This window comes from Moschus berezovskii, chromosome 9 (assembly GCF_049115385.1).
Source record: "Moschus berezovskii isolate FMDL1 chromosome 9, NW_MosBer_1.0, whole genome shotgun sequence".
In the NCBI taxonomy this organism is placed as follows: domain Eukaryota; kingdom Metazoa; phylum Chordata; class Mammalia; order Artiodactyla; family Moschidae; genus Moschus; species Moschus berezovskii.
In genome coordinates, this window is record NC_142468.1 from 15,793,199 (window position 1) to 15,817,123 (window position 23,925).

General features: G+C 41.5%; 1 protein-coding gene across 1 annotated transcript in view; it reads right to left on the reverse strand.

Moving 5' to 3' along the window:
• Positions 1-16,807: 16,807 nt before the first annotated feature.
• Positions 16,808-23,925, reverse strand: part of GPATCH2L (G-patch domain containing 2 like) — a 62,758-nt gene continuing 55,640 nt past the window's right edge. Inside the window, 2 exon segments of the mRNA XM_088839421.1 lie at positions 16,808-21,830; positions 21,832-21,893. Of these exon segments, the coding sequence (XP_088695547.1) occupies positions 21,732-21,830; positions 21,832-21,893 (161 nt within the window). The 3' untranslated portion in view covers positions 16,808-21,731.

Genomic DNA, 23,925 nt, shown 5'->3' on the forward strand with positions numbered 1-23,925 from the left:
TCGGAATTCACAGTCACTAAACAGGCTACAGGATACACGGAAACTTCCTCAGCAGGTTCAGATCAGAGGGGAAGAGCCAACTAAGTCAGCCGAAGAAACCCTTGTCTGACTTATTACTGATGCATCCAGCAGTCAGCTAGTCTCAAAGGATGACCTTGGAAAACTGACAACCTAGAAACTGCATGCCCCCTGGCACAATGCTGAAAGTTACAAGTTCAGAGAAAGAGGCAAAGACTTGTAATGTGGGGAGGTGAGAAGGAAGAAGCAACCTTTCTTTGTGTACACACACACACATACACACACATACACACACACAAATCAAACACCAAAACTGTTTATGTTCCTCCCTCCCCAAAAGGAACTCAACATTTTGAAACAAAATGCTTGAGAATCTGGGATCTAACAGAGGGGAACTTTTGTTCCCTGTGGGGTCTGGGGGAAGAGAAAGCAACATTACCTTACTGTCTTTTAAGTAGAGATGCAAACCAGAAATATCCTGATACTTAGAGCTTATACTTCTAGTTTCAGACAGGGCTTTTTATTAGCATTTAACCTCCTCAGAGTTGAAGCCAGAGACACATAGGGCCATGTTGCTTCTGGAAAGCTATAGGATTATCTACTGCTCTTTTCCCCTTTCATGTAGGAATTGACCCAGGAGAACTGAATAGACATTTTAACTCCCACCTACTTTATGTCCTAGGTCCAGGAATCATGGACCAAGCCCTCTGGTTGATGACCTCCAATGAGCTTTCCAACTCTCAGCCTCTACGTAGGGTCTCTGTGGTGATGGCCAGAGTGGCTGGGACTAGGAGGCTGTTCTCTGCTTGTAGGTAGAATTGAGTAACCCATGTTTTATAAACCTACACATGTGGATACCAGTTCCACTAGTTACAGGCAGTACTTTTCCCACTGCTTTTCTACATGTAGAATCATATCTGTGTTACAAACATGAGCTACTATTAAATAACTTAAGAGAAAGCACGTGGCCCCAGAAGGAGCATGATTCATTTTATGTTATTCAATTCACAAATGACTTGCAAGCAATGCCACCAGGGAGGCTGTGGATCATGAATATCCTAGAATGGTCTTGAGGCCATGTCTCCACATGTCCCTGGATACAACTCCGCACAGTGGGTCAACTTCATGCCTTGGGTTCTAACCCCATCAGCTGGTCACAGTCACTTCTGCCTGAGTCCTCCTCTCCTGGGCTTTGGGGCTCCATCAGTCTCATTTCCCTATTGCCTGGGTGCTTTCCCCTCTACTCCACAATGACCAGATAGGTGCTTTGAAGTTGGGGAGAGGGGGAGCTAAAGACATCCATGGGCAATTGCTTAGTCCCACACTAGAGATAATACTTTGGCCACCTGCAAAGAGCCAACTCACTGGAAAAGACCCTGATTCTGGGAAAAGATTGAGGGCAAGAAGAGAAGGGAGTGACAGAGGATGAGATAGTGAGATGGCATCACGGACTCAATGGACATGAGTTTCAGCAAACTCCAGGAGACAGTGAAGGACAGGGAAGCCTGGCATGCAGCAGTCCATGGGGTCGCAAAGAGTTAGACACGACTTAGTGACCAAACAGCACCACTACCAGAGATAATCCTACAGGGGAAGCAATTACTCTAGAGAAAGATGCTGGCCAGAAGCCTGGGGTGCTGAGTCCCAGCATGGCCTTCACTGTGGAAGACCTTTTTCAAACAGCATGGAGAATTACATATGGCCCCGTGACCTATTCTGAAAGGAAACGCCAGAGCCCCTCAAGGATCCCCAAATGGCAGGGTGGGAGGACCCCTCAAGGTGGTCCAGGAGGGCCTCTGAGCAGTACTTCCTGCCCAGTTCCTGAGCATCAAGGGGACGTGAGGCCTATAAAGCCCTGCCCTGGCTCTCAGACATCCCCCTACACCCCTGCTCACATACATTTTTTTTTTTTTTGGTTTTGTGTGGTTTTTATTGACTATAACATATCTCCAGAAAAATGCACATCACGTTTCTGAGCTGCACTCATGTTGCTTCATGTCGTTTATTAATCTTTATATGTATTAATAGTATTCCACTGTATGACTATATCACAATATACGAATTCATTCTGTTGGATTTTTGTGTCATTTTCAGTTTGGGCTACTATGTATAGGGCGGCTATGTCCCTGTGGTTTGGGGCGCATATGTACATGTTTGAATTTCATATATAGCTAAGAATGGTATTCCTGTGTGGCTAGGTTTGCATATGTTTAGCTTTCGTGGATATTGTCAAATAACCACCCAGGCGGCTAGGCCAATATACACCCTAACCAGCAGTTTAGGGGACTGTGTTGTTCCACATCCTTACCAGTACACATTGTCAGTACTGTGTCTTTTTCATTTTAGCCATTCTGTTGAGAGTGTATGGTTTTGTGGTTTTAATTAACATTTCATGAATGACTAGTGATGTTTAACCCTCTTTCATACACTTACTGACCATTTGGATATCCTCTTATGTGACGTTTTCTGCAAGTCATTTGCCTGGTGTTGGATTATCTGCTTATTTAATTGATCTGTAGCTGTTTCTAAAATAGACTCTGGATGCAAGCCTTTTGCCAAGTATTTGTATTGCAAGTATAATCTCCTACCCTGTGGCTGACTTTTTTTTTTACCCTTAATTGAGTTCTTCCAATAGAAAAATTTTAATTTAACCTAATACATCAGTCTTTATCTTGCTGGATAGTACTTGTTATTTTGCATATGAAATATTTACCTACTTCAAGGTAATGAAGACATTTTCCTGGTTTTGCTTTTGTTTTTCTTTTGGAGGCCTTATTGTTTTATGTTTTCACCTTTATAATACAATTTTTTATGGAACTGGTTTTGTTTAATTGGTAAAGATAGGGTCAAAATTTACATTGCAAGTAAATATTCAGCTGAATGAGCACCTTTATGAAAGGCCATCCATTCCTCACTACGCTACATCGTCATCTTCGTCCTCGGCAAGGGACCGTATGTATACAGGTCACTTCTTATCTCTCTTTCGTCCTCGGCAAGGGACCGTGTGTATACGGGTCACTTCTTATCTCTCTTCCGTGCCTTTGGTCTACTCGTCTACGTGTGTATCTATAGCGCATAGCACTACAGCTTTAGAAGAAGTCTTGATACTGGCAGTATAAGTCTTCCAGCTTTGTTCCTTCAAAACTACCTTCTCTATTCTTGGACCTTAACATTTTCATATAAATATTAAAATTAGCTTGCTAATTTTCCCCTCCCAACACCTCCGCCCCCGCAAAAGCTTTGATTTTGACTGGAGTGCACTGCTTCGAAGAACTGATATTTGAGCCTTCAATTCATGAACACAGCAACTTTCTCCATAAAGTCTTTTTAATATTTCAATATTTTCTCTGTAAAGGTCTTGTATATCTTTCATTAGATATATTCCCACGTATTTTGTATCTTTGATGCTGTTATAAATAGTATTTTAAATTTTCATTTTCAGTTTATTATAATATGTAGAAATATATATTTCTTTAATCCAGAGACCTTTCTATATTTATTTTTAATAATTCTAGCTTTCTTTCCTTAGAGAATGTAATTGGATGTTGTGCACACAAAGGCTATTTCCTGAAAATTAATCTTGTACCAATTTAATTTATTAAATTCTGATTTGTTTTTGGTTGGTAGGAAAGTTATGACCAACCTTGATAGTATATTAAAAAGCAGAGACATTACTTTGCCAACCAAGGTCCGTCTAGTCAAGGCTATGGTTTTTCCCGTGATCATGTATGGATGTGAGAGTTGGACTGTGAAGAAAGCTGATCGCCGAAGAATCGATGCTTTTGAACTGTGGTGTTGGAGAAGACTCTTGAGAGTCCCTTGGACTGCAAGGAGATCCAACCAGTCCATTCTAAAGGAGATCAATCCTGGATGTTCATTGGAAGGACTGATGCTAAAGCTGAAACTGCAATACTTTGGCCACCTCACGCGACGAGTTGACTCACTGGAAAAGACTCTGATGCTGGGAAAGGTTGGGGGCGGGAGGAGAAGGGGACGACGGAGAATGAGATGGCTGGATGGCATCACCGACTCTGTGGACATGAGTTTGAGTGAACTCCGGGAGTTGGTGATGGACAGGGAGGCCTGGCGTGCTGTGATTCATGGGGTCGCGGAGAGTCGGACACGACTGAGTGACTGAACTGAACTGAACTGGTCTTCCTTTAGTTCCTAAGTAAACAATCCAGTCATATCATCTACAAATTATAAGCCTGTCCTCTCTTCCTTTCTAATTTCTATACCTTTAACTTCTTTGGTCCAATTGTTTTGTCTAAGCCCTAGAGAACAATTTTAAATGATGGTAGTGATTAGTAAATGTCTTTGTCTTGTTTCTGACTTTAATGAAATTGCTTCTTTAATTCTCATTTGAGCATGATGTTGGCTTTGGATTGAGATAAATATATTTTATCATATTAAGGAAACAGTCTTAATATTAAATGAGCCTTGTTTTCCTGAAATAAGCCTCATTTTGTCAAGGTGAACTACTCCTAGCTAGAGCCAGCTTGATTGGGTTCAAATTCTACCACCATTATTGATTAGTTGAGCATTTATTAGGACATTTGATCTCTTTTTGACTCAGTTTTATTGTCTGTGAAGTAGGGATGTTAAGAATATCCACTTCACTCACTATGTTGCTGTAAAAATCAAATAACTATGGAAAGTTGAGCATTTTTTCAAGTGTTTAAGGGACACATATTTTTTTCTGTGAACTGTTTATGTCCTTTCCCTATCTTTCCATAGGATCTCTATTTTTAGAAGCTCTTTATAACTTAGAGGGGTTTCCCTGGTGGCTCTGGTAAAGAATCTGCCTGCAATGAGGAAGACCTGGGTTTGATTCCTAGGTTGGGAAGATCCCTTGGAGAAGGGAACGGCTACTCAATCAAGTATTCTGGCCTGGAGAATTTCATGGATTGTATTGTCCATGGGGTTGCAAAGAGTCGGACAGGACTGAGCATCAGTTTAGCTATAAATTAGAGAGACTAGCCTTTAATCTGTGAAATAAATTGATGATGTTTTCCCAGCTATCACTTGTAGTTTACTTTACTTTGGTATATTTGAGATGCAAAAGGGATGTTTTTGTTTTTTAGCATAGCCAAATGTATCTCTGTTGTATCTAGATTTTTAAGTTATCCTTAGTCTGGAGGATACAGTAGCCCCAGTTCTTCACCCTTTATCTGTATCCCCATGCTTTACCATGTGAATTTACAATCCCTTCCACCAAATGGGTGGAGAATATTTTCCTACTGGTCCAAGGAGACTGAAAGACATGTGGTGTTATTATGCAATAGCTAATCAATACTGTTAGGAAAGTTTCCTCACTCCCAGGTTATAGAGCAAGGATGACTTTTTAAAAATATTTAAGTAAATACTTTAGAGTTTACAACCAGATATGTTCATGTATTTTTCCTTCTCCTCATTAAACCCTTCAAAAGTGAAAAAAAAATTCTTACTTAGCTTTCAGCAGTCCAAAAATAGTCTCGCAGATTTGGACCAGCCTGTCTCCTGAGGAATTCATCTTATTTTTCCAGTATGTCTTAATAATGTACAATTAAATCTCTGATCAATTTGAAAATTATTCTGGCACATAGTATGAGGAATAGATCAATTTTCATTTCCATATGTCTACTGAGTTATCCCAATACCATTCATTTCTATAGCTCATCTTTCCTCCTCACTGACTTAAGGTACCACCTTTTATTTTCTTTTTTATTGTATAAAAAAACAAGTATAGTTGACTTACAAAATTACATTTCAGGTGTACAGTGCAATGATTCAATATTTTTATAGATTATATTCCATTTAAAGTTATTAAAAAATAAGGGCTATACTTTCCTGTTCTGTACAATATATCCTTGTTGCTTATCTATTTAATATATAGTAATTTGTATCTTTTAATCCCATCTGTTTTGAGCTCCTTCCCTCTTCTCTCTCTCCACTGGTATTAAATAGTTTGTTTTCTATAACTGTGAGTCTGCTTGTTTTGTTATATACATTTATTTTTAGATTCCACATATAAATGATAACATTTCAATAAGTATATTTTCTAGGTCCATCCACATTGTTGCAAATGGCAGAATTTCATTCCTTTTTATGGCTGAGTAATTTTGCTGTTGTTTTTCAATTGGTTGGTTGTGTCTGACTCTTTGCAACCCCTTAGACTGAAGCACACCAGGCTTCCCTTTTCTTCACTATCTCCCGGAGTTTGCTCAAACTCATGTCCATTGGCTCAGTGATGCCATCCAACCATCTCATCCTCTGTCATCCCCTTCTCCTCCTATCTTCAATCTTTCCCAGCATCAGGGTCTTTTCCAATGAGTCAGTTCTTCACATCAGGTGGCCAAAGTATTGGAGCTTCAGCATCAGTCCTTCCAATGAATATTCAGGGTTGATTTCCTTTCGGGTTGACTGGTTTGATGTCCTTGCAGTCCAAAGGACTCTCAAGAGTCTTCTTCAGGACCACAGTTAGAAAGCATCAATTCTTCGGTGCCCAGCCTTCTTTATGGTCCAACTCTCACATCCATATATGACTACTAGAAAAACCACAGCTTTGACTATACATACCTTTGCTGGCAAAGTGATGTCTCTGCTCTTTAAAACGCTGTCTAGGTTTATTCATAGCTTTTTTCCCAAAGCTTCCCTGATAGCTCAATTGGTAAAGAATCTGCCTGCAATGCAGGATTCTTTCAATCCTGGTTCGATTTCTGGGTCAGGAAGATCTGGTGGAGAAGGGAGAGGGTACCCACTTCAGTATTCTGGCCTGGAGAATTCCATGGACTGTATAGTCATGGGGTCACAAAGAGTTGGACATGACTGAGCGACTTGCACTTTCACTTTCTTCCAAGGAGCTAGTGTCTTTTAACTTCATGGCTGCAGTCACCATTCACAGTGAGTCTGGAGCCCAAGAAAATAAAGTCTGTCACTGTTTCCATTTTTTCCCCCATCTATTTGCCATGAAGTAATGGGACCAGATGCCACGATCTTCGGTTTTTCAATGTTGAGTTTTAAGTTAGATTTTTCATTCTCCTCTTTCACCTTCATCAACAAGCTCTTTAGTTCCTCTTCACTTTCTGCTATAAAGGTGGTGTCATCTGCATATCTGAGCTTATTGATCCTCAAGATTCTCCTGGAAATCTTGATTCCAGCTTGTGCTTCTTCCAGCCCAGCATTTCTCATGATGTACTCTGCATACAAGTTAAATAAGCAAGGTGACAATATACAGCCTTGACATACTCCTTTCCCAATTTTGAACCAGTTCATTGTTCCATGTCGTTTCTAACTGCTGCTTCTTGACCTGTGTACAGGTTTCTCAGGAGGCAGGTAAGGTGATCTGCTTGTCCCATCTCTTCAAGAATTTTCCAGTTTGTTGTGATCCACACAGTCAAAGGCTTTAGTGTAGGCTGAGCAGTACTCCACTGTATATAATCGAGAGAGCTATAGATATAGATAAGTACCACATCTTTCTCCATTCATCCACTGATGGGTGCTTGGGTTGCTTCCATATCTTGGCTATTGTAAATAATGCAAGTATCATTTCAAATTGGTATTTTGGGGTTTTGTTTGTTTTCAATACCCAGGAGTGGAATTGCTGAACCATATGGCAGTTCTATTTTTAGTTTTTTGAGGAACCTCCATACTGTTTTTTTCAATTGAGGTATTGTAGATGTACAATGGAGAAGGCAATGGCACCCCACTCCAGTACTCTTGCCTGGGAAATCCCATGGACGGAGGAGCCTGGTAGGCTACAGTCCATGGGGTCGCTAAGAGTCGGACACGACTGAGCAACTTCACTTTCACTTTTCACTTTCATGCATTGGAGAAGGAAATGGCAACCCACTCCAGTGTTCTTGCCTGGAGAATCCCAGGGACGGGGGAGCCTGGTGGGCTGCCGTCTATGGGGTCGCATAGAGTCCAACATGACTGATGCGACTTAGCAGCAGCAGCAGCAGCAGATGTACAATATTAATTAAGTTGCAAGTGTATAGTATATTCACAATTTCTAAAGGTTATAATCCACTTATAGTTTTTATAAAATATATTCCCCACGTTGTATAATATATCCTTGTAGTGTGTTTATTTTATATAGAATACTTTGTATCTCTTAATCTCTTATCCCTAACTTGCCCCTCCTCCTTTCTATCTCCCCACCGGTAGCCACCAGTTGTTTCTCTTTTTTTAATAATTTTATATTTATTTTTGATTGCCCTGGGTCTTTGTTCCTGCGCGCGGCTTTCCCTGGTTTGCAGCAAGTGGGAGATACTCTCCGTTCCAGTGTGCAGGCTTCTCACTGTGGTGGCTTCTGCAGAGCAAGGGCTCGAGGGTGTTCAGGGTGCTGTGGCACACAGGCTCAGCTGCCCCACCGCATGTGGGGTTTTCCTGGACCAGGGATCGAACCTGAGTCCTCTGCATTGGCAGACGGATTCTTAACCACTGGACCACCAGGGAAGTCCCAACCACTAGTTTGTTCTATCTGTGAGTCTGTTTCTTTTTTGTTATATTTACTTGTTGTCATATTTTTTAGTTCCACAAATATAGTATTTGTCTGTGACTTAGTTCACTTATCATAAGATCCTCCAAGTCCATCCACACTGTTGCAAATAGCAAAATGTCACTCTTTTTTTTATGGCTGAGCAGTAGTAATAGTTCATTGTGTATATATGCCACATCTTCTTTATCCATTTATCTGTTGATGAACACTTACGCTGCTTCCTTATCTTGGCAATTATAATTTACACTTTAGTGGTATATTTACTACTATATTTAAATCCTTTTACCATTTTGTGTACTTTTTATTTTTCTTAACTTTCTAGTTTATTTTGTTTTACCTTTTATCCATTATTAGTTTAAATGCTATATTCTTTATATTTATTCTTTTAAAAGTTACTCCAAATATTTTAATATATCTACTTACTAAAGTCCCAAATTAATAAGACTCTTTAGTCCCCTCTTGAACAATTAAAGGGCAGTAAGACATGTTAACTCTCATCAACCCCTTTCAAAAGTATATGCTTTTGTTACCTGGTGTTTTGAAGCCTCTCTTTGACTTCCTGAAATATAACATGTATAACATGTTTATATTTCGTGTTAATAAGCGCAATATCTATGTTTGTGAGTCTGATTCTCCTGTATACTGTTTCTGATGATTTGCACTCACAGTATCTTATTTCCCTCTTGGGTTTGTGGTTTTTAAGTGTGAGCTACCCATAATCTTTGTGATTTTATCTGTGGAAATTCTTTTGATACCTAGATTGGAGTTTCATTCTTCCAGAAAAGTGTGTGTTTGCTTCTGCCAGTCATCTGGGGTTACCACCTACCTTGGTCCACTGTAAATTAAATTCCTACTTGCAGCATTTTGGGCCACCCAAGTAGTACAAATTTGGGCCACAAACCTCTGTAAGGGACAACTTGTTAAACATTTTTAGGTTAAATTACAAGTCCTTCCTCCATCCAGGGCTAAGGTCAAGAAAGGTATGTTCCCTTGTTGTTATTTCTGCTTGGTGTGTTTATTTAGTATTTACCCTTACACTGCAAGTGCAGCACTTCTGAGGTCCTTACTCTGGGAGATCTCAGATCTTCCTGCCTTGAGCAGACCCTACTTTGCCACCTGCACTCATCAGAGTCATCAAGACAGAGGCTCAAGGAGACCAAGTCTCAGCAGATGCCTTCAGGGTGAAAGATGGCTTTCGTCTTACTTGACTCCCAAGTTTTGAGCTTTCACATCCCTTTTGACCTCTACAGATTCTTTCATTTCTTGCCTCTGCTCTGTGCATGTAGAAAGCTATTTTTGACCCTCAATGATCAAACTAACCCCCAAAGTAAAAGTATTAGGTAAGTTAGCAGGATAAAAAATTAGCATATAATGATCAACAGCCTTCATATATAAGAACAATAACCAAGTAGAAGACATAATGGCAGAGAAAACCCCATTTACTAGCAACAAAGATTAAATATGTAGGGAATAACCTTAACAAGAAGCACACTAAAGCTATTCAAGGAAAATTTTAAAGCCGTCCTTAAAAGGCACACAAATAGACTTGAACAGGAGAAATACACCCCTTGTTCTTGGATAGGATGATTCAACATTGTAAAGATGTCAGTTTTCCCTGTTACTTAATAAATGTAACATGATATCAAAAATATCAACACATTATTTTTTATGGAGTTACACGGGTTGATACTAAAGTTTATATAGAAAAACAAACATGTAAGGTTAGGAAAACACTGAAAAATTATGACAGGGGACTGGCTCTCCCAGACATTAAAATATCCTATAAGTTTCCCATAATTGAAACAGTGTGGTACTGTGCACAAGTAGACAAATAGACCCATGGAACAGAAGAGAAAGTTCAGAAAGAGACACAATGCACGTAGATCCCGGATTGAATCCTCAACCAGAGAAAGAACGTTATTGGGAAAAGTGGTAAAATTCAAATGAAGTATGCAGCTTAGTTAATAGGATTGTGTCAATGTTCATTTCCTGGTTTGGATACGCGTATCTTGGCTACGTAAAGTTGAGAACATTAGAAATTGGGAGAAGGGCATATGTCAATTCTTCGTCCTATTCTTGCCATTTTCCTTCAGTCCAAAATTATTTAAAAATAAAGCGTGTGTTTTTTAAGGTTTTGAATCATGGACCCCAGAGAATATGGAAAGAAGGCTGAGTCACAGTAATGTGGCACTCTAGAATAAGGGCCACTGGTCACCACTGCTGACCAGAAACACTTAACTGGCTTTGCTTTACAGTTTCAAAGGGTTTAGCTCACTTTATTTACTTATAGCATGGTATCAATAAGATGAAAATTACAGATCAGCACTTAGCGCGGGCCAGCTGCACTGTTTCATCCTATGGATGTTTTCTACAGCCTTGAAACTGCAAAGATTGTGAAGGTCCCTGATCTAAAAAGTGGGAAAGGATCAACACATTTACTGTCACTACTGAGAAATAAAGCCTCAAATGCGTAACTGGTGGTTGACAGCAACAACTCTGTTACTGAAGAACAGTACTAGGAATTAAGACCATCACACTGTGCTTTAAATTCTACCAAGATAAGATGATTCAAGGGGAATAACTTCAGACCGGGATCATCAACAGAACAAGTAAGGGAACTGGTCAGCCATGGTATAAACTGGTATTTCCAATTAGGTTCAATGTATGTCCTAAGTATGTCAGTAGTTCTTACAAATAGGGGGACCTGATTATATTTCCCAGAAAAGTAATTAAGGAGGTGCAAACCAGTTTACATCTGGTTCCAGTGCTTTGCTCACACAATGGGCCAGATGCTGTAGGGTTTCCATGACTACACAGAGAAGACGACGATCACAGCTCTCCAAATCAACAAGCAAGCCTGTGTCCGCGGAGCCCTCTGTTTTCTGTCTCCTGCCTACCATTCCCTGCTCCTCTGTATGCTTTAGGTCAGCCATGCCAAAATACTTGCAGCGCCCCGAACAGATCATGCTCTCTACCTTGGGATGGCCTCATCCTCTCTTAACACTTCCTTATCCTTCAAGATCTGTTACAGTATTTTTTGAATCCTCCCTCTGTTCATTTTGAGTCACTTCCTCCTTGCTGCCAAAATATCTTAATATTCTTATCTCAAAATCACTCCACATTGTAGTATTTGCTTTCCTTATCTGTTCTTCAGAAGACCGTGAACTTCCTAACAGCAGAAATGCCTTCCCTCTTTGCTCCCAGCAGAATGGTTGGCATACAATGTGTTCTATATACATCTATGGGGCTTCCCAAGTGGCCCTAGTGGTAAAGAACCCTCCTGCCAATGCAGGAGACATAAGAGACAAGGGTTCGATCCCTGGGTCAGGAAGATCCCCTGGAAGAGGGCATGGCAACCCACGCCTGTATTCTTGCTGGAGAATCCCATGGACAAAGGAGCCTGGTGGGCTACAGTCCATGGGGTCGCAGAGTCAGACACGACTGAAGCGACTCAGCAGGCAGCAGGCAGGCACACGCATCTACTGATTGAAAGCACATGTATGAAGGCCAGGACTTTAAAGACAGCTATTTGACTAGCAGTTCCACCAGGTCAGCAAGATGTTAGTCCCTCACTACCCTTAACAGCTAAAAGCTGTGTTCTCCTGGTTTAGGGATCAGTTTCGCTTTGGCACACGAAGGACAGTACCTTTTTATAGCCATTGGTTTGTTAGGTTTTATTGACTTGTGCTCTTGTCACTTTCAAAAACAAAAGTAGGTCAGTGTAGGAGGTGCCACAGAAGCTGGCTGTCTTCTTTCAGGGTTATAAGCACAGAGATTAGACCAACCCATGTACAGTTGCTCTCACAGAGAAACAGCCCACCAAAAGCAACACATAAACAAAGTAAAGGAATCTCACCAGACACCCAGCCCTGGGCCCAGAGGCGCAAAGTTTATTTCAGATGTACATTACATGCCCACAGTTCATTGGTATTGTAAAAAGAGGCAGCATAGGGTATTGGTTGGGACTAGAACTTCTAGCATCAAACAGACTTAAATTTGAATTCTGGCTGATACTTATTAGTTATGTGACTTTGAGTAAGTTAATTAAAACTGTAAGTGTATTTTGCTGGTTTAAAACAGAGATAAAAGGCCCTATCTTAAGAGTTGCTGAGGATTAAGGAAGATGCTGTTTACAAATAACACATAATACTCAGTAAACAGTCACCATTATTAGGAGGGGTCGATGGGCTCTGAATAGTAGTCTACTGGTTTCCAGCAGAGTGTCTAAGGGACCCAGGAATGTCCTGCTTTGCGGCAGCCACCCTCTTCTCCGAGAAGTCCCTGACAAAGCAAGCTTAGTGAGTTCTCAGTAATCACCTGCTGTATCAGTGGGGCAATGGTTCTAGCGGGCCTTTATCATTCCTATCAGCTGTTCAGTATCTAACCTGCCCTCCTGTGTTTGGGGGATTCATCCCTACTCAACAAAAGCTAAACATTCCAGATAATCTCATTCTCCCTTCCTGCAGTCAGGACACAGGCACCTGACTACTAATCAGACCTACATGTCCCAGATTTTAAATCAGAAACTACTGATATGAAGAAGCCAGAAACATACGGAGTCCCTTCTGGTGAGGGTGGAACCCCTGCACAGAGATCCAGAGGCAGCACACAGTGTCGTGGAAAATCAAGTTCCACTTCTTCCTTAGTAAGGATAATGCCTGAGACTCCAACAAGAAGTTCTCTGAGAAAGGAAGTTCCAACAAGGCACCCAAGGTCAAAAAGAGGTGACAAAATGGGTCTCTCTCATCCCTGAAACCCAAACTAAAATCTTACCAACAGTAGCAAATAAAAAAAAACTAAAGCAAGCACTAGATGAGGGGGTAGCCTCCTTATTTGTCAAAGTGGGCCCAGGCCTCCTTGACAGTCCAAGACCCTGGAAGGGAGAAAGCAGAAAAGGGACCACAGTTCAGCCTGACTTTTCAAGAACAGCAACTCCACCCACTAGTAAGTAGGGGTGATCCATCATAGAGCTTGACTAGAGTGGTTAGCAATTCTTCCTGAGTGGGTTTGAAGGAGGAACAAAGAGAAGTGAGGAAAGGAACAGACACCTTGAGTTGGCTTCCTTATGGATGATAATTATCAATAAAGAAAGTGCTTCCCTCCAATCAGTGCTTTAAGCCAGCACATTAAGCGGCATGGCAAAGGGACGCATCAGCACACGACTATTACTGAAGTAAAGGAGGTGAGGGCAGAGGCAGACTTTCAGTCTGTGCTGGACTGACCTACCGACCAGTCTGCCCATCTGTGGAGGCCGAGACAGTAAAGAAGTAGGAGAAAGATCAGGAGAGCAGGGTCAGAAAAGGCAGAATCCCAGAAAGGAAGCAGTTAGGTGGCATCAAGACATCAAGAGTGTCTCTTCACATGTACCCCAATGTTCACTGCAGCACTGTTTCCAATAGCGAGGACAAGGAAGCAACCTAGACGTCCAATGGCAGGCGAATGGATAAGGAAGCTGTGGGACATATACGCAATGGAATATGACTCAGCTATAAAAAAGAAGCCATTTGAGTCAGCTCTAATGAGGTGGATGAAACAGAAGCCCATTATACAGAGTGAAGTAAGTCAGACAGAGAAACACCAATACAGTACAGTAACGCATGCATATAGATGGAATTTAGAAAGATGGTAACAAGGATTCTACATGCAAGGCAGCAAGAGAGACACAGATGTAAAGAACAGACTGTTATTGGACTATGCGGGAGAAGGCAATGGTGGGATGATATGAGAGGACAGCATTAAAACATGTATTTTATCATATGTAAAACAGATGAACAGCGCAAGTTCGATGCATGAAGCTCAACACTCAAAAGCTGGTGTTCTGGGACAACCCAGAGGGATGGGGTGGGGAGGGGAGTGGGAGGGGGTGTTCAGGATGGGGGAGAGGATGCAGGTACTCCCGTGGCTGATTCGTGTTGATGAGTGGCAGGGGCCACCACAGTAATGTGAAGTGATTGTCCTCCAATTAAAATTCTTTTAAAAAAGCGTCTCTTATGTCTCCTGCATTGGCAGGCGGGGTCTTTACCCAAAGATCAACCTAAAGACTAAATTTTGGCAACCAGAGGTCACTGGTGAACCAGGCAAGAACAATTATAACTGTTCAACTGGTGAGGGTGGCAGCCAGGTTTTAGCACGTTTGCTCTTAGCCCCAGGGGCATGTTGGCTGCACAACCTTGTTTTAAAAAGACTGTCCCACCACCACCCCATTCCTGTGTAACTGGCCTGTGGTTCAGTTGAGGGAATTAGGGGGGTTTTTTGTTTTTTTTCTAATCTCCCCAGATGATCCCAGTGTGCAGCCAGGGTTAAAAACTACTGCTTCAGTGGATTGAGAATTAACAGAAAGTGCAGGAAAGGGCAGTACTTTTAGTGCTAGTCAAGAGGTTCAAAGAGTTGAGGAAAGGTATTTTTGTTTGAAGGGGAAGTCTTTGAACGTGTTTAAATGCAAAGCTGTACGTGTCAGGAGTGCGAAGTTGTATTGAGCAAGGCATCTGATCTAGGGAGAGGCCCTGAGTGTAGGAGAAGGGACTCTTCAGGGGCAGGACAGGCATTTCCAAGACAAAGAGAAGGTGAGGAAGGGTGTATGCGAAGGTGTGTAAGTGGGCATTCCCTCTCTAAGGCTCTGTTCTCTCTTAGGGGAAGGTGATATAATTCTTCACTCAGCTGGGAGTGAAAGGTGGGAACTGAAAGGGTTTAAAATGGTCAGTTTGTGAGAGCTAGTGACAACAGGTGGGAGACTGAGTAAGACAAATATTTAGAGCAGTTGAAATTGTCACCATGATTTGGAGGTGACAGATGTTTCATGGATGTTTCATGTTTCATACATGGCCCATGGTGGGGGGCGGGTGGGGTGCAAGGAGCAAGGTGTAGAATCTATACCCAGCGAAATGAGTTGACTTACGTCACCAAGGCCGTTGGTAAGTTCTTGGATAATTTCTTTCCTTTTTCAATTAAACATTTGCATGAGGGATCTGCAAGGGTCAGAACTCACTTGTGGGGAAAGAAAACATTGATTTTTGTAACTTTTATGTCTTGAAAATTTTTTATACTCCCATACCTTCATAAAATCTAGTAAAACTACCATGTTTAGCCAGAGGTGCTTTTTAACTAGTTTTCAAGATGGAGAAGAAAAATCATGTGACACTTTAAAACACTACAAAAATTGAAAGGTGAGCTAAATAGTCTATTATGCATGTGCATTAATCGTGTTTTATTTTCTATGTATTATGATGTTTTGTCTCTTAAACAAGGTTTCTGGATGGGGAGACTGCCCCTCCCAGGGCTGGCCAGTTTAGACCCAGCAAGGGACTCAGCCCCCAGCATGCGTCTGATGTGCAAACTAACCAGGTCCATGGAGACATACCTCCTCCCTTTGGCCTGCACATCTCAGGATGCAATCATCCCAGGCCAGGCACCCGGCAACTAGAGCCTACAATGTAGCCTTAAGGACCAGGAATTATTGGGAATTATTCACTAGCCATTTCTAAATTGTTCTCCCTGCCCTGCTGTGCCTTTCCCAAGAAAACCTCCATCAAGGCTCTGGCCTAAGACTATCACTTGCTCCCATCCTCTGCCTTCTGACCCAAACTTGGTGGGGCCCTGCCTGGCAAACCATGTCTCTTGTTTCTAGGGGAACTGTAACATTAGACTTTTCTTTCAATGGCACTGGCCTCTCTCCATGTCGTCACTCAACTGCATTTATAAAGATCCAGGCACAAAACGTGAGCATCGGAGGAAATAGAGAACTCCTGCGTAGCTACACGTATTCCCAGAACGAACTTTGGTTCACAGCCTTTAGTAATAAAGTCGGACCCAGGCCCATTCAAAGAAATAAAATCTAAAGGAAAAATGGCCATGACTTCATTTCAAAGCCTTAAGATTACTGTCTTCTGAAACACTGAATAGGAAGTCAGCCAAAGAAAACATGTAACATGCTGTTACTAATGGTCCCCAACCCCCGTGGAATCACTAGGTAAAATGTAAAACAAAGACAATAGGGTGTGATTAAGTGGGATCACTGAAAATTGATTTTCACATGCTCTGAAGTAGAGATTAATTCCCAGCAAAAGACAACCAATAACTCAGCAGGTATTTATTACACAATAGCTATGTATTGGAGGTGGGGTCCCCCCCCGTTTTTTTTCAATTTTGTGAGCCACACTTTAAAGGCTTCATCATTATGATGCTGGAAAATACATGACATTTCCCCATGAAACTAAGATGTAATAAACAGGTATCATAAAATCATGGATGGCAATATCTTACACAAATGTTTTACTGTCAATGGTGAAAAACAACTTATCACTCACAGACTAAAAATTCAGTTGTATTTTAATCCACTTTTTAAAAAAGCTGTTTTCCATCCATCTAAAAATGGCCTCAATGGCACTTTTCTCCACATCATCCTATCTCAGTATTTCCAGATCTTTCAGGACCTTGAGGGGAAAAGTATGGTAAACAAAGACATTTAATAGTTTCTGCAAAGAACCACACACAAAACATTTCTCTACCTACGGAGGAAAGTATAAGAGCACCTCAGAGCTTAGGGGGGATACCAGTACATTAAAACACTTCTTTCCAACTTTGGCAAAGCCTGCAGTTCTAACACATCATGTGGAATCCCCTAGAGGGCTTGGAAGAGTGCTGGGCCTCACCGTCAGCTTCCGATTCAGCCGATCGGGTAGGCAAGAGAATGTGTGGTGCTGCTGGTCCCAGGGCCCTGGTGCGCCCACTCTATGCGTCTCCCTCTCTTCCCCTCGCCTTCTCACTCTCGCCAATATTCCGTTCCTTGGTGAACATCTTCAGGATCTGCCCCACTCTTCAAATACTGTCCTTGACAAATTTATTTCTCACATTTGGCAATTTTACCTAGTGCAGTGGCAGGAAAACGTCTTCTTTGGGCCATTAAGTTTGTTTTGCTGAGCTTCGCACAAACTTTATAATCCACACTCTTCAGCCAAGATTATTCGATATCCTTGTTTCATTTCAACGCTGCTGTTTGCAGGCATTTGATGTTCTCCTGTTCTGTGACCTTAACGTAGACAAAGGCACCACTGGACCACTTGTGTTCAGTGCCAACAGCAGATCCCGCCAGTTTCCTCACCTTCCCCCTCTGTGCCAGTTTTCTAATGGGGTAGAAACCCAACCTGAAGGTGAACTGTCACGACTAGAGTGGGAGATCAGGAGATAAGGAAACACGGACAACTAAAACGGGCATTAAGCAAGGAAGCAGCTGACAGTAACAGCAACCTGCTTCCACCACCACTCCCACCATCATACGGACCATGACACAGTCCATAAGCTATGCCCCAACTAGATGTAGCCACAGTTGCCAGAGAAAGCCACTCTGCTCTCATCCCAGCTCAAGGTAAGGTTCACCAAATATACAGAATGCTGAATACGGATTCTAACACTGAGATTTTTACCTAGCCTGATCCCCAGGAAACAAAAGCTTGTGCCTCGGAATCATGTAGTGAAGCCAAAATAAAGCAAAGCCTTGACAGGAATCATGCATCACCAGGAGCCTTTGCCTTGAGCCAAAGTGCGGAACCCATCGCACCAGTCATGGCAGTGCTCACCTGGCTTCCTCGCTCAACACTCCGTGACTCGTTCGACTCTAGACGACTTCTGTGATAACTCTGCTCCTGGACCTGAAGCATCAAAACTTGCTGTGGTCTAGACTGAACCTCTGCTTCCAAAACGCAGCGATATCTCAGATTCCCCCATTTGGGATTCAGAAATAGTTTAATTACCTGTCCGAGGTGTTGAGCTTCACTTAGCAAAGGATGCCATAAGCATCATAGATTAAGAATCTTTATTTCAGCTTTTGGTCATTTTGCTGCCAAAATGGCATTTTTTGCAGCCTGTCTGTACAGCCCAGCAAAACAATGTCACCTGAAATTTCCAATTACGTTTGATTTCTATAGAATTCAAGGCCTATTTATCAAGAACACACCACTCAATAAAGATCATACTTTGCTCCTCCAAATTTGGCACCAAAAAACAGCTACTAATTTCTTCTGAATAGTTCTTATCAAAATGCAACAAAAGTTCTGATGCAAGTGAAGTTGTTCCCTTTAAAACACTGAATCTGAAATATAATCTCAAATTCCCTTGAACTCGTAAGCAGAAGAACTATTCTTCATGAAAGATGCCCATGCAAACAGATAATGTCTTGACTTTCGTCCATTGTGAAAATACCCAAGACTAGGATCTAGACAGGCAGACTATACAGCATGCTGGGATAAATCAGAATCCTGAAATAAGGAAGAACTGTGGAACTCAGCTTCAGTTATTACTTTTGAGCAGGTCATACATATGTAGGCTCAAAAAATTATCCTCAAAGGAAGTCAAGCTATCGGGTTTTCTTCCAACAGATTAAAAAACTTGATTTTGAAATGATTTGTTGAAAGGTAACAGATTTTTAGTTTGTAACATTACATACTTTGCTGTATAAAAAGGAAATTGAAAGCTTAAGATTCAAAATACACTTGATTCTAAGGTTAGTCCTCTGGAATGGACTCATACAAAAAACAAGCAGAGTAAGTCAGTGAGTCTTCTATAAGCATGCTCATGCAGCAGCTTTAGAGGAGGAGCACAGTTTACAACCCTGTGTTGGAAACGTACTTGTGTGCTTAATGGCTATTCTTAGAAAATTGATTTTCTTCCCTGTTTATTACAGGTAGATATGGCATTTTGGGGCTTCCTGGTAGATCAGCTGGTAAAGAATCTGCCTGCAATGCAGGAGACCCCTGGTTCAATTCCTGAGTCGGGAAGATCCCCTGGAAAAGGGACAGGCTACCCACTCTAGTATTCATGGGCTTCCCTGGTGGCTCAGACAGTAAAGAATCCGGCCGCAATGCGGGAGACCTGGGTTTGATCCCTGGGTTGGGAAGATCTCCTAGAGGAACCCACTCCAGTATTCTTGCCTGGAGTAACCCCATGGACAGAGGAGCCTGGTGGGCTACAATCCATGCGGTTGCAAAGAGTCGGACATGACTGAGCAGCTAAGCACAGCACAGCATAGCATTTTGGGGTGCTCCCTGTTGAAAGTATTCAAAATATTCAGGAAAGATTGATCAAGAAAGATGATATACAGCTTGTCTGGCATACTGTTTCAAAAATATGAGTCTCAGAGTGACTTAGTTCTATCAATGAAAAACAAAAGATTATAACCCAGGACTAAGAAAGTCTGAAAATCTGCGATGTTTAGTCTTGGCTTGATTATGTGATTTGGGGCAAGTCACGAAGTTCTGTGACTATTCTTAACCCTATAAAATGGTAGTAATCACCTACCTTTTCATCACAGAGATATTTAAAATGTAAGTAAAGCTGTTCATATAAATTACTTTTAATCACAGGTAAAAAGGAGAATTATTTTAGGTTATGGGTCAGGAAGTAAAAGATGCTACCCAAACTACAGAGGTCTCAATAAGCCATTATCACAAGACTGATCTCTGCATGAGCCATGGAGCTTACTGCAGAGAAAATACAAGTATTATGTTCATGGATTTCTCCCCGAAATCCAACAAATCCTGTGAGAGATGTGTGCCTCAGGACGCTACTGGGAATAAGCAAGAATGCACATATGACAACGAAGAGCTGCCTTCGCCACTGAAGCAGCAGAGCAGAGCCACTCTACAGCCAACAGACGCTGCTTCCGGTACCGGTGCGGGTGCAGCCTCTGTGGCAAGGAAGCACGCGCGCCGCCACAAGAGCACCTGGGCGGCTCCCAGGGGCGCTGGGCTGGCTTGAGCACTCCTCCTCACCCCGTGACCTCCACCTGCCCCTCACTCCACAGGACCCCTTGTTACAGACAACGGCCAGGTTCTGTCTTCGATAAAGTGCTACGGAAACTTAGCTTCCAGTCCCCCTTTCCCACCGGGTTCACACCCACCTCCCTGACATGGCCGTTCTGTGGCTACCACTGATGAGGATGACAGTTTTCAAAGGACTGGGACAGAGCGGCCCACCGTTACGTTCTGGGTGAGAAAAGAAGCACAACTGCGCTCCAGGGAGAGGAGGCTCTGTCCCGCCGGCGCCGGAGTGCGAGCTGCTCTAGCGCGCCACCAGAGCAGGGGGCACTTGAGGACGGCTCCTGCGCATTTCAGAGTAAAAGCACTCAATTTGTACCAAAAAAGAGCCCTTCCGCCAACCAGGTCCCGGGATGACAGACACTCCTGATGATACTTTTTTAGAAAGTGTGGCTTTTCTCCAGTAGCTGGAGGCAATCACGTATTCCTCATTTTGACAGAGGATCATCCAACTTCAGGCATGGCTGTATATATAACTCCACAGGCAGCTAAGCCGTCATAAACACTCCAAGTATAAAGTCATGTCTAAAAGACATTCTTCCTCCCCAAAGTATGGCCCCAAGAAGCCATTATTATAATAGAGTATGAATTTCTGCTACAGGTTATTGACCTATAATACTAACAGTAAAAGTCTCGTTTAGTACATAAAGGCTTACACCGTGACATGAAGTATTTAGACACAATCCACTATTTTAAATTTGCTGTACACCAAAAGGACCTTCCTCATTACACCCATCTGTATGTGTATATATAGATCCTCTTTTGGTAGAACACAGACTTTGAAGATGAGGCAACACACAATGCAGCTGCTGGCGATTCCAATAGGCCATCTAGAAAACGGAGTAAGTTCCCAAGGCCCATGCTGCTGGTGTCTCTTCTAGGCTTCACATTAAGAACTTTCTGGATTTATCTTATTGGCACTCTGCTTGGATCAAGACCAGGCTCAAAGGCAAGCCTCATCTCCTACAAATTAATTCCACACACAGGTCTTAACTCTGTGTTTGGAACTGACTGCAAATTTAGAACTTCCTCAAATGGTATTAAAAGCACTACACAAAAAATACGCAAAAGCAGTTACTGGTTTTTCAAGAAAAACAAGACTTATCTGCAAAAAATCAACAGCTCTATAAGCAGAGCTGTAGGTAACTGTTGGGACAACAATAGCAATTTAACATATACAGCATTGGATGACCTTTTTTAAAAAAACTGCAGTCTCAATACTTTATAATAATAATAATAAAAAAGAAGATTTGCACAACATGATTTTCTAAGAGAAAGAGTTCGCTTCTTTGTTTGAAGAGGAGTCAGTCCCGATGGTGAAAGGACCGGGAATGTCAATTAAGATATGCAAGACAATATAATACAAAGCCTAATATTTGTTTCAACAACATCCAGTCAGCTCCTGGTGGGTGAAATACTGCAGTCTAGCTGTATCCAGGGCTCTTTTCCTGTGGCATTTTAAAAAACGTAGCTGCAGCTGAGTCAGTGGCTTTCTCTGTGGCAGAGGTCCTGACCAGCCACTCAAGAGTCTGGAGGTTTGGGGGCTTGTGACGCTGGTGTGGCTGACTCCACTGCATCCGTGTGAACTGGGAAGGGTGTTACAGTTCAAGTAAGGAGGAAAAAAGTCAAAGAGAGACAAATTAGAATGAGAGGCATGTCAACACAAAACTTTCTTAATCCTTGTATTTTATGTCCTATTAAACCAAGCAGCTACATTTAAGTAAATGATAAGTATTTCTCCACATCAGAAAATAGGTTTAACTGAACAAATGAATAAATTCAGGAGTACAAATTCTTAATGTTTTACTAATAACCACTTATGAAGCATTTACATGCCAGGAACTGTACTATATAAACACTGTATACTTACAATCTTATTTCTTAATGCAAACTCTTAGAAATAGGTATTGCCATCTCCATTTTTTGGGTCAGAAAACTGAGGCATAGAGAAAGCAGATAATTCGTTCAGAGACATGGCTGTTTAAGCAGCAAGACTCAAACTCATATACTAGACTCCAAGCCCTCTGCTCTTTCTATAATATTCCATGCCCCCAATATGACAGTGTCACCAATAAACACTGAACGGTAAGGCAAATGGTAGAAAAATTACACAACCGGGCCATATTTTTCAGCAAGGACATTAAGACACTCTGGACAGTATGACCACTGCTTGTGCAGGGCTGTCCTATTTCTTTCGGACACCTACCCTTCCGGACCCTATCCCTATATGCTCAAAGCATTCCGAGTCACCGTAACAACCCAACACTCTCCCCACATTTGCAAATGCCCCCTGAGCAGAACAGGACAAACCACCATCACTCTACTGAAACCAAATATACACTAAAATAAAGCAAAACATTAAAAATTTTCATTTTTATCCTGTCACAATAATTCTACTCCCAGGAATATAATCTTGGAAAGAAATTTTTAAATTATGTCACAAAACCAATATAGTAGGTCATGACAAATACTTTTTTTTTCCTCTTAATGAAAAAGAACAGAAAATATCAGAGGGCACCCAAAGGTTTATTTCAGATTTTACAGGTACACCCAATATATATTCAAACATGAATTTCTTACTGTGAGTTATCAGGAAAAAAAAATCGAAAGCTATTACTCTATGGCACATATGCAAGTTTTTTAGAGGGCAGTAGTTTTCAAACATTTCAGAACCTCAACCCCAGCAGCAAGAAATACATATGACATCATCACCCAAATCTCTCTTTTTCACACACAAGTAGGCAGGCTCATTCACTCTTATTTAAGTGAAAATAAATTTCATAAACACTGTACCTACCATTACCACAAGGTTATCAACCATGGGGAAATAACTATCTGTGAAAAACTTTTTGTGTTGGCTACATATATATTTTTCTTATTATGGCAAAATACCTATAAAATACACCATTCTAATAATTTCTAAGCATGCTCCTCAGTAGCCTTCAGGACAGCCACACTGTTGCACAACCATCACCACCACCCATGTCCAGAACTTTTTCTTCATCCCAAATGGAAATTCTCTACTCATTGAACAGTAACTCCCCATTCTCCTCCTCCCACAGCCCTTGGCAACCACCATTTGTTTTACTTTCTGTTTCTAAGAATTTGATTTGTTTTAGGTACCTCTTATAAGTGGAATCAAATAGTATTCATCCTTTTGTGTCTGCCTTATTTTCCTTAACACATTGCCTTCATTCATACTGTAATGTGTGTCATAATTTCATTCTGATAATGAAAGTTTTCAGGTTGAATAACAACTTATTGAATGTACAGATCACATCTTATTTATCCATTCATCCAGTGATGAACATTTGGGTTGTTTCTACTTTTGGACTACTGTGAATAATGTTGCCATGAACATAGGTATACAAATACCTATTTAAATCCTTGCTTTCAATTCTTTTGGCTGATATATATCCAGAAACAGAACTGCTGGATCACAGGGTAGTTTTATGTCTAAATTTTTGAGGAACCACCAGATCTTTACAGCGGCTGCACTACTTTATATTCCCACCAGCAATACACCAGGTTTCCAATTTCTCCACATTCTTCAAACAACGCATGCTGTTTTTTGTCTTTGTTTGTTTGCTTGTTTTGATACAGCCATCATAAGAACTG